At 39.9% G+C, this 17,743-nt stretch overlaps 1 protein-coding gene across 3 annotated transcripts; it reads right to left on the reverse strand.

Annotated features, from left to right (window-relative positions):
* Nucleotides 1-782: 782 nt before the first annotated feature.
* Nucleotides 783-16,214, reverse strand: clcnk (chloride channel K). Of its 3 annotated transcripts, none has more exons than XM_031286897.2 (20): nucleotides 16,021-16,213; nucleotides 15,754-15,905; nucleotides 15,465-15,596; nucleotides 15,246-15,374; nucleotides 14,074-14,213; nucleotides 13,885-13,962; nucleotides 13,632-13,707; nucleotides 12,974-13,099; nucleotides 10,341-10,425; nucleotides 9,946-10,047; nucleotides 9,330-9,414; nucleotides 8,798-8,956; nucleotides 8,071-8,140; nucleotides 7,887-7,991; nucleotides 7,093-7,309; nucleotides 4,826-4,959; nucleotides 4,325-4,395; nucleotides 3,823-3,903; nucleotides 2,422-2,508; nucleotides 783-2,139 (listed from the first exon to the last, which is right to left on the reverse strand). In XM_031286897.2, the coding sequence occupies exons 2-20, from the start codon at nucleotides 15,902-15,904 to the stop codon at nucleotides 2,101-2,103; spliced, it is 2,067 nt and encodes a 688-aa protein (XP_031142757.1). In that variant the 5' UTR covers nucleotide 15,905; nucleotides 16,021-16,213; the 3' UTR covers nucleotides 783-2,100. The 3 variants fall into 3 exon arrangements, 2 of the variants coding, with proteins under 2 accessions (XP_031142757.1, XP_031142756.1); XM_031286896.2 differs by having other exon boundaries at nucleotides 784-2,139; nucleotides 15,754-15,909; nucleotides 16,021-16,212; XR_004102831.2 differs by lacking the exons at nucleotides 783-2,139; nucleotides 4,325-4,395 and having other exon boundaries at nucleotides 15,754-15,909; nucleotides 16,021-16,214.
* Nucleotides 16,215-17,743: the final 1,529 nt, after the last annotated feature.

Genomic DNA, 17,743 nt, shown 5'->3' on the forward strand with positions numbered 1-17,743 from the left:
ACACTTGTTAGTCTGAGAGCGACGGGTGAAGAGAAAACATGAGTGAAGAAAAACAGAAAGGGAGAAGGACACAGAACCTGTCAGCGTGCATGTGGTGGGTGTGTGTTTGCACATGTATGTCAGCATGCCTGTGTGTTTGAGAGTGTGAGATGGTTGGAGAATGGAGGTGTTAGTGTTACTTGCCATGGTGTTTCTTTTAGCACGGTTTACACTAAATGAAGCTATGCTGTGTGGTGCGTCCTGGCTGCTTTCCCTTTAGTTATCTCAGTCACAAAAACGGAACAAAAGGCTGTGCACGGCTAGGTGATCACATCCATCATGAAAGAAAAATCCTGAAGCAGAACAGGCGACTGATTTGAGGCCTAGTTACTTCCACAGTGCAAAAACAACGGCTTGCTCTGCGAAAGAAATGTGACAGTATCGATTTGGACAGTTTCACTCTGACAAGCTGCAAGTTATTGCAGTGTTGAATCTTGTTGTACAGACAGAATGATTATTTTATTAAAATCAATATAGTGTCTGAAAACTCAGTCTGGAATCACCAGGACACCAGCAAACAGGGACTGGAGCTGCTTTTCAGATACTATTAGATTAGATTCCTGTCGCATGTGGAATCTTAAGCAATATAAAGTTTCTTATTTAGTTGACTTTAAATGTCCTTAGAAAATGAGTTGCCCAAATTTAGCATAAGTCCTCTTGCATAATAATTGCATTGCATATGCAATCTTGCATAAAAATCTCCCTGAATCCTTAAGTGTGATTTATTACTTTTAATAATTGCAGTTTATTAAAACTTTTCATAAGTGTGACGTAGTGATGTCACCGTGGTCCATCATCTTAATAATGACTTTGGTGAGTGCAATCTTATCATAACGGATCGAAATGATGGCCAAAACAATGAAAACAAGACCCTTTAAAATCTGCCTCACACTGGATAATCATATGATGGCAGACATTAACTTTTCATTGATAGACTTTAAGACAAAGAAGAAACCTATATGGATGCTTAACTTAACATCGGTCATATCTTATTTATTTGTTGCTCTGGACTTTTTCCCTTCATATGTTTTCTTTTGGCAGGTTCATGTAACAACACAAGTTATTGATTTTGTAAAACATTTTATTTTGCTTTGATTTGCTGATGTTTGTTATTTAGTATTCAAAAATGTCCTGAGTTTTAATTATCACACCAGAAAAGCACTAACAATAATTTGGAGTGCGTTCAAGATTTGATGAAGCTCAGCAGGAACCTCGTTACCAAGGCAACTCTTGATGAAAATGAGAAATCACTCTACGTCAAAGCCTCTGTGAGAAGATTTGTTATTGATATTATTATTATATATTTTCTTTCTTTTTCAGGGTGAATGTTGGTGCACGCTATGTGTTGCTATCAGGGAGGCGCAGAGGCATGCATTGCTGTATGCCACAGTGAACTTTATGATTCTACCAGTGGGGGGGTGCTAAAGTAAGACATTTTAAAATTCAAAATAGCTGCTTTAACTTGGGACTCCACACCTTTAGGGAGAAATTATAGAAAAACTAAAGTTGAGTGAGCCATGAGCCACCTGAATCATTACAAGATGTTGATAATTATATGTTGTCAAACCAGGCAATATGGGTGTGGTGGCTATGTGATGGTTTACTTATCCCAAGGACGTTTCAAACCGAAGGCCGCATGAAAGTTAACAAAGTCAATCTCAAACTTTTAAAAAGACATCAGCAGGGTTACATTGTGTTAATTGGTGTACATGTTAATTGGCTTTTGTTTTCATCCCCACATATTATTCTGGGTAGACACACAATTAATATTGCCATATCACAAAGTGTGGATCCGTGAATGAGATAGTGTGCTATCTCCTCAGTGGACGAGATCCTGTTAAATACAATACAAGGCAAAACAATAAGCACTGATAATTGTTATTATAGGAGCCTCACGCTGATGAAAGTTTTGTATGTGTGCAAAATCTGTTAAGCTCGGGTAATGAAGAAGTGGTGTCATTATCAGAGCCTGGCTTGCGTTGCAGCTAATCAGACAGAGATGGATTTGTGTTTGCTTAAAAAAAAGGTCAAGGGATGAGCTTATTTCCTGTGTGTCGCTGCTCAGATTTCTTTGGCCAAGTCTTCCAATATTCTCTTCATCTGGAGGAGAAAATAGAGGAAGAAAAAGGGAGGGAGGGAAGAGACAGCTTTGAATCCATAAGTAGCCATTTGCCTCCAACACCCTGCATATTGTTAACAAATCCATACGGGGACATGGTCTTGTTTGCTAAGTGCATACACACGAGACATACTGTAGGCCCACAGAGGAACATAACAGAATCAAGCTGTATGTGTCATTAAGAAAATGTTGAGTATTATATTTTATATTATTTTGAGCAGTGGTGAATGTGAATACACATATTTCAAGCAAACACTCATTACCTGTGGCCATGTGATGACCCCGATCAGTCTTCCCCTGTCTGCGACAAGCAAGGTCTGAGCTCCAATCAGACTCATGAAACTGTAGGCCTGTGAGGACGCAAAGGAAACTGGATTTGAAGTAAAAAAAATAAAAATAAAATAAAAATAATGCTCACCATTTTGAGAAATATGCTTATTCACTTTCTTTCTTGGACAAGAAGATTGATACCAATCTCCTGGCAAATGTAAGGCCAATATTCACCCTCATTTAGATCTGCTTTTGGTCTTTACCAACTCCTGAGGGAAATATCTGACTCAAAGTGCTAAATTTTCCACTGTGTTCACCTTAGTCACTATCTCTGAGTAGATAGTGCACAGTTGTTTTTTAGAGCTTTTTTAAAAAGAAAATAATGCTATGAGAGCAATGACAGTGAACCAAAACAGTAAAGTTATAAGCCGGACAGCTAAACGATGAGCTAAAACTCATTAAAAAGCAGAGGGGAGCTGCAGAGTTGGTTGATTATTCTCTGTAGGTTCCTCATTATGAATGACCCCTTTCATATTGTCATATTATATATTCCTATTCCCAGGGTGCAATTTCTGAAAAAAAGCAGAGGGGGGGGGGGGGGGGGGGTTGATCTTGCACAACAAAACAAAACATGCAAGAATTAAATCCCCCTTCCAATACCATGGATATAGTGCCACTCGCGACCAGCCATGCGAGAACACTTATTTATGAACTTCAATATCGAATGGAAAAAAATCTGAAAATGAACTAGCACAATGTGGTATCAACATAAAACACAGTGTGTTCAAGCCGGAAAGCGGCATTCACTTTGCGACGAAAACAAAATACTTTCACCCAAGAAACTCTCATTCGTTCCTCGGCAGTGTTTTAACCACAATCTTTTTCCAAAACTTAACTAGTTGTTTTGGTACCTAAACTTAACTGTCATCGCCGCATGGCGCTCACTTTTTCTGGCTAAACTCCACTACCATTGCCCCTGAAAGGAGCCTCATCTGGTGGTGTCTGTACCTGCCTCACAGTCACCTATTGTCGGCTAAACAACTCCCGCTGGTAGCCGGCCTCCCGGAGCTCTGTAGCGGCTTAATGCAACCAGCAACTTGCGCCCCGATTTTATCGTTCTATGGCACTATGTATTCACGTTACAGCGCATTACTTAGTTTAAAATACTTCTATTTTAGGTATATAATAGCCCACGCAGATGCATTAGCTGTAAGTTATAATCTGATACAGTGCCTCAAATGGTGACATTTATGTTTAAGCTGTACATGGTCCCTTTTAAACAAATAAATAAAATGAAATCCATTATTTATGCTAAGCTACAGTAAGATAACTGCATCTAGCTCTATTAGAGTTTTTCCAAATTCATCTATACTATTTTCTCAAAGTCTCCCTACCTCCTGAATGGTGTTGTGAGGTGATAACATGACAGAGGTTGGGTAAATGCAGCAGACCTCATCCAGATGCTTCTCCAGAGCCTGCACAGAACAACACAAGAATATTCACTTGTATGCATATACTGTCAGATGCATGCTTGTCATGCAGTAGCATTAAGTAATATTTGAGTTATGATTTACAGTTCTTCACTTGAAAACTCATACTTTCTCTTGTTTTGGACATTTCTACAATGTTTTTTTTTTGTAAAACCATTTAAGCAGCTCTATTTGCTATCACTACATAGTGCTTTAAAATGGATGCCTGTCATAAAATGAGCTTTTACGTCAGCCAGCAGTCCTGTCTGTACACCCTGTTCCCATCCTCTTTTCTGCAGCTGTTTTACATTCAGTCAATGCCAAATGGACTGTAAAGACATGCCCTGCCTTTTAAACAGCTTCAGACAGTTCCCTCCTCTACCTTCCTCTGAACCCTGCAGCTGTCTGACTACAGCCAGCCTTTTACCTCAGTCTTACAGTGACGCAGGAACATCAGCAGCTCTGATCGGAGAACAACGCCCAGTATAATCTGCGACTCTTCAACAGAAGAAAGGAGAGGAAATCAATTTTCTCTGCCACAGTCGGTGCGACAGTTTAGAGTGTGTGCAGCTCTCTAGTGGGCTGTGAGTCCTCTGTTGCAAACATAAACATTCATCCATGTGATTGCGGCTCGGCTGGCCAATTGACTATTTTCTCACAATTGTCAGCTCTTTATCGAGGAACTTTCGCACTGCTGAATTGCAGCTTTTGAAACAGTTACAATTTTCTATCATTACTCTCATAATTTTCAGGAACTCTATGTGGTGTCATAACTATGGGTTTCTCCAGCATGTATCTGACATTTTCTTAAGATCCTGATGACTTTGTGCCGATATTCTATATCTTCACAATTTATTTTATTTTTTGTGGGAAGATTTAGACAAAATATGACTTCCTTAGCAAGTTCTCAAAATCTTTGTCTGCGCACCATGTGAATCCACCACAGGTATTTGTGTGGCAGTACTGGTGTTGACAGCATGCTGCATCTCCACTGGACCAGCTGCTTTCTTAAGCTGCACTGATAACGCTCCCAAAACCTGTCCGATTGGAGTGGAGGGAAGCCTGCAAAAGAGAACAAGCACGTCACACCTGGAACAAAAGCAGCTGTGGTTAAATGAAATAATACATTTCTATGGAGGTTAATGCCTTTTAAAAACTATTCTCACGTTGTAAAGATTTACAAAATCAATGTAATTCTGGGTCGTTATGAGCTGCTTGCACAATGGACCTATAAGGTCGTTTTCTGGCAAAAATGCTCACAAGTCTCTGAGCTTGAGTCCAAGTCAAGTCTCAAGTCTCTCGTGGTTATAATGAGTGTTGTATCACCTGCTGCGTTCCATCCAGGCTGCTCAGAACACTGCATAGATATATACAAGGAATTTAAAGCATGTAATATGTTATTATGACTGATTTATCTATTATCATACATTATTAGCTTTGATTAGTTGTTTGGTGTATAATTAGTGTAAACAGGCTATTGCAATATGACAAAAAAGAAACAGGAATGCTTTACTTTCAAGTTAATAACTGTATTTTTCCTTGTAACTTCAACATACAGTACAGACCAAATATTGAGGTACTCAGGGTATCAGGAAAATATTGCTAAAATTAATAACTAACCTATTTTTCACTTACAGAGCACAACCATGTAATGTGCACTGCGTCTACAACTAATAGGCTCGTTCGAGATGAACTGCGCCTTGCCTGTAAAGTGGATGAGAGCAGGCAGCAGCAGCCTTCGGTCTGAACAGGAAGTTACAGAAACACTCACATCCTGTTAGGTCCGATTCCGATTTAATAAAATGTTATCAGACCCATCTATCAGCTTGTACACAGTCTCAAGTTGATTTTATTAAGACAGATTAGCTGTTAAAATGCTCTACATGCGATCTGTTGCTGAAGGTAATAAACAACAGACTGTAGATGATTGGTAATCTGAACGGATTTATTCTCTCTGACTTCTAAACGTCACTATCAGCCAAACAACATGTGTTCTGTACAGAATATGCCTTTAAATCAGACAAATATCAATTAAAATCCCTCCAATTCAAAAACCATAAAAAGTTTATATAAAACGTCATCATGTGAGTCGTTTCTGAACCAATCAGCTGTTAGATCAGCTGAAAGCCAGGCGTCCCCCCCAAAAGTTTGGCAAACAAACAAACGCTCATTAATTTTTTCATAACATCAATCGAACGACAGTCGGAGTTAACCTCCGTAGGTCGTAGCTAAAGCAAGAAGCAAGCTAACATTAGATGGCCAATGCTGAGCTAAACATGTTTGCTACTTATCAGAATACGTTTTCATGTGGCTGATTAAATCAGACGTGGTTGAGCCAGAATCCTTTATCTTTCTACCACATATGTAGCATTCAGCGATTCTTTTGTTTGAGCCTTGTTGTCTGAAGTTCTTAGAGCCAAAGCTTATGATGAATGGCACAGCAAATGCCTGTGCGGTCACATGTTTGTTGTCCTCTCTCATGTGTGGCCGAGCGGAGCAGATACATTACGTATTACGTGTTACGTAGGTGGGTTATAGGTAGGGTTGTTGGAGGAAAGCACATGTGCTTCAGACTGATCTTATGGATCATCTGTCATTAGACTGTACTTTAAATTGAATTTATATAGTTAATATTTTAGTTAGAATGATAAAATACCAATGTTTAGTGCCGGTAAGTAATCTTTAGCATGTTAACATGCGTACATTACGTTCTCTCAAGGCACAGTTTTTGAGTTGTATAATAAACTGAAGTGTTGGACAATTGGACATTAAGACAAATTGTTGGCACTAAAATAAAAGTCAGGGGACTAGCTAAGTCTTTAGAATGTGTCCTTTGGAGACTGCATATAACAAATTTGACATTTGTTGAAATATTTCACTCTGGACCAGTGCTGGACCAACATTGTCATCCCGAGAGCAAACATCATGAACTCCAGATATCTATCAGATCTACCCAGGATTATTTTTGTCTTTTTGTGGGTGCTGATCTGACATCCACATTTTGCTTTATGATGAATCATGCACAAGTTAAAGGATCTGATGGGCTAACATTTCACTGGAATTGTACCTTGTACGATTTTGTGTAACAAATCAAAATAAAATTGATGGATTTTGTCTGAAAAGCTGACCACAGAGACGGTCATCCCAAAACGTGGTGTATTTCTTTATTTAGGCTGACACTTTGTTTTAACTTACCTAGGGTACACCTTCATCAGGGAGGGCAGATGTGGGAGCCTCTTGCTGATGGAGATTGCGTCATAGAAAGATGGGCGGTCCCCAGAGCGAGACACGGCGTTGGCCAGCAGAGTGGCGAGGAGGATGGGTACAGCGTGGCTGAACTGGCCAGTTAACTCTATAGCCATTAGAGCTGGGGACAACGTGTGTGTCACTGCCCCGCAGAAGGCTGCTGCACCTACAAGGCACAAACCATATTAAGCTACTACTTAAGGTACCAATGATGTTGTAAACTACGGTTAGTACTTAGGTTATTTTGATCCCTTTATCAGTATTTTAACATGGTATACAATATAGTACAAGCCAGGCACCTCTAACATGATGCAGTTTGATCTATTACAGTTGATCAACATTAGTCTGGTTGTCATTGAACCCAAGTAAAATCTAATGCAACATTTTAGCAGATTTGGCCAAATTTAAATTAAGATAATTTTATCTTAAAAAATGTTTTATAGGGTTTTTACATCCTAATATGAAACACTGAATACTTGCAATTTTCTGGAATATATTAACTGAAATGTACAATTGAAATGTGTTAATCAAATTTACAGATTTGCATTACTGATATTGGTATAAAATATTAGCTCTTGGCAGAGTTGATGTTAAAATAGAGTGGCTTACAAACATTTACAAAAAATTTCAAAACTATAAAAGAATAGGTTAAGTTAGATGGAAGAGGGATATATACACAGCATATATACAGGTCATGTCATCACTATGTCAACAACAAAGTGCTATTGATGAATGTTTTCTACCTGCAAGTGCGTAGCCCCCAGGATTTACAGGATTTATAGAAGCCCACTGATGGCCAGAAGTCAGTCCAGCTACTCCTTCTCCAAGCAACCGGCCCAAAGCTGCCCCTGGAGAACAGAAATTTGCAGCGAGAAAAAATTTGTGCCATTCAAGTATTCTGCAAAACAACCATGTCCCTTCACTCACCATAGATAAACACTGGCATGACGTATCCAGCTGGCAGAGGCAGAGTGCAGGCGAGGACCAACATCCACATCTCAGAACCAACAACAGAGACACAGACTGTCAAATCTCTCCTCGCCATCTGTACAGCCACAACAGCTCTACCAGCACTAGCAGATGAGTCACTGTCAACCTGTGTGCACGGATATGTTTACAGTGCTCTCCAATCAGTATCGCACAAATAAACTGAATCATGTCCATTTACATCTCACATCTGCGTGTGGTAATGGGGGGAAAACTGTGTGGATCCCACTGAGGTATAAGAAACAGTTCTCAATGCAGAAATGTCCACATACATACCATGTTTTTTCCGCAACAGTGAGGTAGGTTCCCTTCCACTTGGGGTAAAAATGAGAATAATAGATACGTGGTTGATGGGGTTCTTGATCAATACCAGTGACTACATTTCTTGGCTGGCTGCTGATATTTCTAGTTGCCCTCTGCAGTGTTGCTATGGGTGAACATCAGATATCAGAATACATTATAGCCTGAAAGAGCAAACAGCCTTTAGCTTGCTTACTCTACTGTGAAAATGTCAATTACTGTCTGTCAATTATGGGTCACTGTGACGTGACCCAAGGGAATAAGGCGGGGGTGGCTGAGCTGGGTGCCTTGTTACGATTTCCTTTAGTTATTAGTGAAGGTAGACAGAGACAAAAGACTCCTAAATTGGCTTTTCCATTGTGTGTACCTTCATGAGCAGAAAGACAACCAAAGAAAGGTAGAAAGGACTTCCTGATGAACTCCACTCCAACAAAGGCTCGCTCCCCAGTTGAACAGAGGCATTGTGGGATTGAGAGCTCCACTGCCTGTTATCTAATAAGGAGGTCAGGAGCTGCTTCATGGTGTACTGTGAAAGAGATTGCTGCTATTCAGATTACTGTTTTTTTATTATTATTATTATTATTATTATTATTATTATCTTTCTTATTGTCAACAAATCAAATGAAAAGACATTATTATTCTCTCGAAACTTTTTTAATTCCTACAATGTGGTACTCAGCCCTAATCCCTAATCCTCTAATTACTCATTTTGATTATGATTTTTATTGGGTTTTTTTACATTAGTAATGTTTGTAAACATAGGCGTAAAACATTTTAATGATGATCAGCTGAGAAACACACATCTCCTATATACAGTATAGTTTGACTTTAAGTCATCCATTATGTGTACATCCACGTATAAGTTATGGACTGTGCTTCAAAATTTAGTTAATTCTTACCTGAGAAACCATATATTGACCAACAGAGTGAGGGAATGTCAGACATGCCAGGAAGAAGGCCACCATGCCAGAGTATAGACCCTTCCTGCAGAGAGGTATTCACATATACAGGCATTACACTGTAGTTATAATGTTGCTTTCAATTTGGTCATTCCTTATGAAATTTAAGTTTAAGTTTTAATCGTCTGACCTTATCAGAATAAACATTATTACTAGACCTGCTCTGGTCGTTTTCAGATGTGTGCTTTTAAAGGTTTATAGTGTTTTACACTACTTAGATCTGGAGTATATATAAGATCACTCAGGATTTTTAAACCATCTCAATGTGGCTTGAAAGGCCCTGCGCAGTCATTTATCATCAAGTATCATAAAATTATTTATATAGTAGCATAACATCAGTTTGGTGAAATGGATTCAGGGGGTAACAGAGTCTGATTTGTTCATGTATGATGTGAATTAGCGTTAAAGAAACAAACATCATGTTTCTGGAACATTGGCCAATCAATCTGCTTGAATTGATGCTCCACCCCAAATAATATAGCATGAGTCTGTCTTACGCAGCAGATGACTCATCACTGAATCACAATCTGGCTTTCGCATTGTAAAGAGCTCTCACTCTGTCGTCAGCATTTTGATGAAGATCGGGTTTGTTTTGGTGAATTGCAGGATCCACCGATGACAGAAGAGGTAGCAGCAGCACACAGCTCCACACAGCAGCCTGTTTCCAGACAGAAAGCAGACTCAGTCCACAGTGGGAGACAAGAGGCTTATTTAAACACAGGCTGCAATAGATTATTGGAAGTCAGACTTGGAGAAGTGATGAGGAGGAGGAGGAGGCCAGGAAATGATCGGTATGAGAAAAAAAAAACTGATTAGAATAGGACGAAAATGAAGAACTGGTCAAAGACTTTTCATTGTGACTTACTGTATATAAATATGAATACTAAATATCAGACACAGACATATAGAGGACTTGTTTAACTATGCAGATATTGTCAAAAATAAACTCACCCCAGGAAAGCGAACAGCAGAATCTCCAGCGGGTAGAAAGGTAAAGCATTGGGGAAATTAGTTTTGAACAATGCCTGAGTAGTCTCTGTGAACACAAAACAAATTGAAGTGATCGCTCCAATTTCTCCCACAGCCCTTCAAAATCTAATCTTCCCTCACTTGATTGCACTGAGATTTTATCAAAATTCACTGTCTGTCATCTTAAAGGTCTAATATGTAATACATTTACTGTAATAAATCCAAGTGACCCCAATGCGTCGTTAGATATTAAGGAAGCATGCTAAGTTGAAATACTATCTTTTCTGACAACAATGCTAATGCCAGTATTTTTTCTCCTTTTGAAATTTCCGTTCTGTGACGGAATTTCTTTTTGTGTTTTGGCCTGTGTGTTGTTATCAACTGCCCAGTTTGACAGCCAGGCCGGGTTGCCAGATATTCCTGTAAAATCGCGCTACAGCTGTAACGTAGTACAGCCATGAAAGCAGCAAACAAACGAACAGGATCAACGGAGATTGATTCTACCTGACCTAAAAAAAACGGCATGTTTCTAACACTTGTGTAACCAGAGACGTAACAAACCCTGTGTAAATATTGAAGATGTATTTGAAAGATGGAAACAGCTTAGAGCCCAAAAGGATGCAGAGTTGGCTAATTTCCTCCTCAATAGGAAAGCATTAACTTCAGGCTAATTTATCACGTCTACAAGGGACGGGCATTTTATGTAATTTCAATATTTGTGTACTCACATTGAATTATATAGCTAGAGTAATGTTACCCGAGTTGGTTTCTTGCAAAAACATTGGAGACACAGCCAGTAAAGTGATCCCGACTGGTCCTGGCTAACGCCGCCATGCTAACCCCTGCTAATGTTACTGGAGGACTAGGCAAGCGGGCCACGGCTTTTTACAACGTGTAGCCTGTTCAGCATCCATAGCTGACAACAGTGAGTTATTTTAAACCAAGAGGGGGCTGTAAATTGTCAGGGAGGACCGTGAGTTTGCAGTGTGTTCAGTGATTGTTGCCGTAATTCTAAGCCAATAAAGTGTGTTAAATCGGGTGGAGAGGACGGCAAGGTAGTGTTATTTTTAGCGGTTCCTAATAATCCTAAGCCTAGGAAGTGTGTCTGTCCGTTGGGTGGAGAGGACGGCGAGGTTGTTGTGTTTTTAGCTAGCCTGGGTAAACCCTGACGAACTTCCAGCAAATTTGAGATTTGCTCTGCAAGTCAGTCTGGCGAAGAGCATTTCCAATGTCCCCGAAATCGAGGCACCAATCACAACCGTTGAGGCGGGCTTTACACGACGACGATAGCGCAGCGGCGGCGAGCAGCTGCCGAAGAGCAGCGTCACCCGGATCATTGGTCTGATTGGTTGAACTATCCAATGCGCCCAGAGGCATTTGAGCGGCATCCGTTGGTGACACCCCTTTGGAAATGAACTGTCAATGAACCTTTCCCAGACCCACTCTCAGTTACAACTGAGAAGTGTCTCGTGTCAACCAGACTAGTTTTTAGCGGTTCCTACCGTAAATCTAAGCCAAAAAAGTGTGTCTGTCAGTTGTGTACAGAGCTCTGCGTGAGCATGGGCTTCTATGACTGTTAATATAGCAAGCATCTAACTTCTTCAAAGCAAGATTATGGATGCTGCGGTCTCCGCCTGGCAGCCTCCGTGAACTTCGAGTCTGGGGAGGAGGGGGCGGGGGAGACGACTCTCTCCAGTATTTTGAATTTGAACTGCAGTAACTATTTTAAACACTAGCTGCCAGTAGCTATTATATATTGCACCTTTAAATATTTCTGATAGTTTTGCCAAGGCTGTTGTTCCCAGTCATCATCATGACAAGTAAATAGGCGGCCGTCAACATAACCGACAAGCTAAAATGACAAAAGCATTGCATTTAAATTTACTAAAATATGATGTCATTTTGCCTTCAAATATGACATTCTCATGGGAAAAAATGCTTAAACCAAACTCAATTTAAAAATGTTGCATTTTAACATGGCCATGCTTTTTGGCAAACATATAGCCTACAGAATATATACATATATTTTACAAATTGTTAGGGTTGTATGTTGATTTCAGCACATATGCTATATGACCAAAAGTGCGTTGACACTTGAATATTGCGTCAATTTGTGATTGTTAAACATCTCATTCCAAAACCATGGGGATTAATATGCTGCTATAACAGCTTCCACACGTCTGGCAGGGCTTTCCACCAGATTCTGTAACCGGGGTATTTGCTACCACACCAAACTCGGAAAACCAGTTCTTTTATGGACCGTGTCATGTTGAAACAGGAATGAGCCTTCCCCAAACTATTGCCACAAACTTGGCAAGCACACAATTTCTAAAGTATCGTTGTATGAGTAACACTAAGATTTTACTTAATTGGAACGAAGGAGTCTACGCTCAAACCATGAAAAACAACCTCAGACCAAAAGTAAACCAAAGAATGTGGACAGCGGTGTTATACATACTTTTGGCCATATAGATGGTGCTAAATCCACACTTCAATAAAAACATCTTGGCTCTTAGGTGATATTATTGAGTTTGTCGCCCCTTTTCCTCAGGTCCAGGTGGCAGTGACTCTTAAGTGAACCTTCTCCTTGTTGACCGTGTGTTGAACTCCATTACCTGTATCTCCACTCCACACTGAGAACAGGCGAAAGGTCAATGCCCCACAGGCGGCTGAGAAGAAACATGGGCAATAATGCCTCACGGTGAAGTGAGAACACATCAATTCCACACTGAACAACACACCTACAAGAGCAGAGAAGTGAGAGGAAGCTACTTTAGACTATTCTAAAAACAGCAGTAAGTTATCTCAGCTACATGAGCAGTGAGAAATGATCCTCTCTCCTGCATGTGTGGCAAAAATCATGTTAAAAGGAAATGTAAAAATGTATATATATTTCAAGTGTTAAAAACAGTCTATTTTATGTTAATTATGATAGTGACATTTTGAATGTATCTTACAATGTGAATTTGAAGCTGAGGTGCTGAACCCCTAACAAGGCTACCAAAAATGGAGTAAGCAGTGAGCTGAGAAGCTTTAAGTATCAGGCAGAGGTGATCAAAGGAGGAAGAGGTGAGAGAAAATGATGGACATAAGATGGAGGAGCAGAGGTGTGTGGGAGGATAAAAGGAAAGAGAAAATATGTGAAGCTAACAAGTGTTTGAAGGACAGATATAGCGCAAGCAGATACATAAACGTTCTGCAGCAGAATGTTACTGTGTCTGTTTATGTATATATCTAGCAGAATTTCTGCTGAACCTTTTCTGGCTCTCTCACCAGTGATGGGAGCGCCGAAGCAGCTGGCTACACCAACTGCAGCAGCTACAACCAACATTTCTCCAGCAGTTTTTTCCTAAAAAAGAAAGATGCTGTAATGTGCTCTCTCTTTTGAGACCGGAAAGTAACAATAACATGTATTTTTATTCTTATTGTTCCACACCTTTTTAATTAACTTTGCCAACATTTACAGAAGCCAGTTTCAGTGGCACATCCACATGCTTAATTTTTGAATTACTTTACTGTGGTTTACCTTCTCATTGGCTTGTATGAGATTGCAGAGGTTGCTCAGGTAGGCTCCAACCATGGTGGAAAGATGCACAAATGGACCCTGATATTAAGAGGCAAATATAGAGAACAATGCTCATAACAAAGACAACACAGTTTTGAAGAATAGCTACATATTTTGTATGACAAACAGGTAAACTGAGACATCTCTCACCACTTTGCCCAGGTAAACAGTGCTGCCTGCTGACAGTGTACAGATAAGGCCCAAATACTTGGTAAACATATTAGTGAGAGACAAATATTGAGGCATTTCAATCCCGGCCAGCATAGTTCTCAGCTCTGGTATCCCCGAGCCTGAGGAGAAATAAAGTAACAGTATTTTTGAAAGTCCCAGAATTACTAAAGCAATCAAGAAGTTTAAAAAAAAACCTATTCTTAGTGAATGCACAGGAATGTTTTCACAATGATTAAATAGAGGGTAAGGGGGGGTAGCAAGGACGATGGGTTTTAAAGGACGATCAGCACAAAACAAATAAAAATGAAGAATAATTTAGTTTGTGATTAGTAAAGTTATGTTGTCACTACACACCATGTTTTTTAGTCTTCAAAATGCTCTTTTGGGGAACTTGGTCACATAAATCAAGCACATTTTCCCTTTTAGGGTTCGTCACAAAGCTTTACTCCTTAGCAATAAGAGAGCAATGTCTGACATATACTGATACCTTAGGGGCAAAGGGCATAAACATGAACATGAAGCCGATTGGGACAGGAGGGGTAATGTGCTGTTACAGACAGGGTGTTGGGGCAGAAAGGGTATGTCATACACCATGCACCAAGATTTGAAAAACCAACATAGATATCTGCTTTCTGGAAATGCACCATGCTTTAAATATTTGCTGTGAGACAGATAAAATCATAGTTGACTTTTCATATTGCACATCGCCTTTTACTCACTGGATTTGAAAGTAAAGTAAACTATTTACACATTCAGCAGATACAAAACAACATAAGCATTCATTTGGAGCCATGTTTGCATCCACCTGACAAAGTTGAGATCAATATTGACTCTGCTTTTTGTGCTGTTTTTGATCTCCACCAACTCCTCTTTAGCAGCTATCTTATCGCTAACTGTATAGTCTTGTTCAACGAATGTACATTGCTGGGATAAAGCCTGACACCCTCCCCTCTCGCTATCTCCGCTATAGGGCATAGCACCACCCAGGACTGTTGGGATTGGTTTAAATAAATACAAACAAGCCAGAGCATTTTTCCCCTATCCTAGAATAGATAGATGGCCAGACCATAATCCAGCACTGACACAGTGCTGTGGACATATAGGTCTGGCAAAGTGAGACTACTAACTGTATACCTGTTGATTTGACAGACCTGTGGAGAAGGGACAGATGTTGTGGGAGAATGATGATGAGACAGCACAAATGCATGCTGGGTAAAGAGTCCAGCAGAAGAACTGCAGCAGACTGTTTCCCTCCAGCTGCATATAAAGCCATTGGTGAGCTACAAGGGAAGTGAAAAAAAAAAATTAATGTGTGTGTGTGTGTGTGTGTGTGTGTGTGTGTGTGTGTGTGTGTGTGTGCGTGCATGTACCTCTCAGCAGCTTTGTCACACTTAGATCCATTAAAAAGCTAAGGATGGCAGTCAAAATTCCTAGAGCGGCGTAGCAATACCACTCCATTCCACACACTGTTCCCAAACAGCACCTCAGCTTCAACAGCCACTCTAAGGACACAAACACGTGGATATGTGAAATAATATTATTATATATATATATATATATATATATATATATATACGACTACGATATACGATAGCTACTCTGACGTATTGATCGGGTCAGTATTGATCCCATTCTAATGATTTTCCACTTCAGTCTGACCTTTGACAGTTGCGCGGGACCGTCGGCATGGTGTCCATGGATCACCAAGGAGCAGACTCGTATTATGGGATGCTGCTAATTGATTTTCTTGGTCACAGTTGTTGATCTCGCTGAATGTTTTACTCCCAGGAGCCTCATTCAGGCTCTTCATTCTGTCTTGAAGTGTAATTGTTAAAACTGTTGTCTCAAACAAACACTGAGGCTCAATGGTGACAAAAAAACAAACAATAGACAAATCGAAGACACATCAAAAACAGATAGACTTACCTGGTTGCAATAGAAGTGTTATATCTGTGCGGACGGTTATATGCGTGGGTGTAGTGCAGGTGTGCTGGTACCACCACTGACCTCTGTTAAGGTATTAGCATAGAAGTGATGGAGCAGTCATGGTTGACAGGGTAGCTAATATTAACTCTTTGGAGGAACAAGTGCCCTTCATCGGTCTTGATAGCAAAAATGCAGTGCGAGAGTCCAAGTCCAATATTCACTCTTTTTTAGCTTACTTTTTGGTCTCTACCAACTCTCTAAATTGTTTTTTTTAATCTTTTTTGTGAGGTTATATTGTCATCATATTGACACGTGGTACAGTATGTGTAGTATTTGTTAAATAAAAATAAAAAAAACTTTCTTAACCCTGCCTGCTGCAGCTGAAAACATAACCAAAACAGTAAAGTTGTGGGCCGACAGCTTAATACTATGAAGACCTGTATGTTTGCCAGCTAGTCTAGTCTTCATCTTAGGTGCTTTTGTTAGCATGTTGCTAACTTTCTTGGCCCCCAACTAATGATCAGTGGAATAGCGTGATACAACGGGAACACTGCTCCATAGCACCACTAGTGTTCAAAAACTTTTAATTATTTCTAATGATTTTGTTTAATTTTTAAGTACAAGGTGAAATAAAAGTTTTATTATGAATATCTGTCCTCCATTATTACCATGATAGCACTATTCAGTGTGATCAACATTTTACAGCTCAGATGGATATGAACAGATGTCATTGCTATGACCTTCCTTGTGTCAGTGATTGGCTTCAAAGACTCATTTGAAAAGCCTGCAAGGATCAGAAAAGTCTTTCAACATGAAAAGAATAATCATGAATCCTGTAAATATCCGACACTTTGTAGGAAATCATGGCTTCCAGCAGACTGCTCAAGGTCAAGGTAATCATTGTCCTCGAAAACACACACACACACACACACACACACACACACACACACACAGTGCGTGGCACTATCTTTGTGGGGACCCGTCATTGATATAATGCATTCCCTAGCCCCCTTACCCTAACCTTAAACATCACAACTAAATGCCTAACCTTAACCCTTACCCTCACCCTAACCATAACCTAATTCTAACCCTAATCTTAAAACCAAGTCTTAATCCTTAAACAGCCCTTTAAAGTTGTGGGGTCCAGCATTTTGGCCCCACAAAGCTGTCCGGACCCCACAAGTATACTGTATTCCCGTTTTTTGGACCCCACGAATATAGTTAAACAAAAACACTCTCACACACACACACACGCACACACACACACACACACACACACACACACACACACACACACACACACACACACACACACACACACACACACACACACACACACTTCAGATTAGCCTCTTTAGTTAATGTTTATTTTCCTCAGTTCCACCTCCCCTTGAGGCTTTCAATAAACACTTATTATTTAGATTTGAAATCTGCATGCTGTGAACGTCCGTCACACTCTCACACATACAGACGCATATACACTATTGAAATGTACGCACATACAGACTGCTTTTCTCTGTATAAAAACTTGTTTCCATGGGAACGGCACACCCAGGCGACCACAGAGCCAGACAGGAGGTTACTTTACTTAACTCTAATAAATAATTATTATTGACAAACTAGGACATTTCTCCTCAGGCAAATAAGAAAAAAGGGATGTAACACAGTTCCAACATCTGAAAATGAATATATTTACAAATAAATATTTCTGTAAGCAAAAAGC

The sequence above is a fragment of the Sander lucioperca genome, chromosome 12 (assembly GCF_008315115.2).
Source record: "Sander lucioperca isolate FBNREF2018 chromosome 12, SLUC_FBN_1.2, whole genome shotgun sequence".
Lineage (NCBI taxonomy): Eukaryota > Metazoa > Chordata > Actinopteri > Perciformes > Percidae > Sander > Sander lucioperca.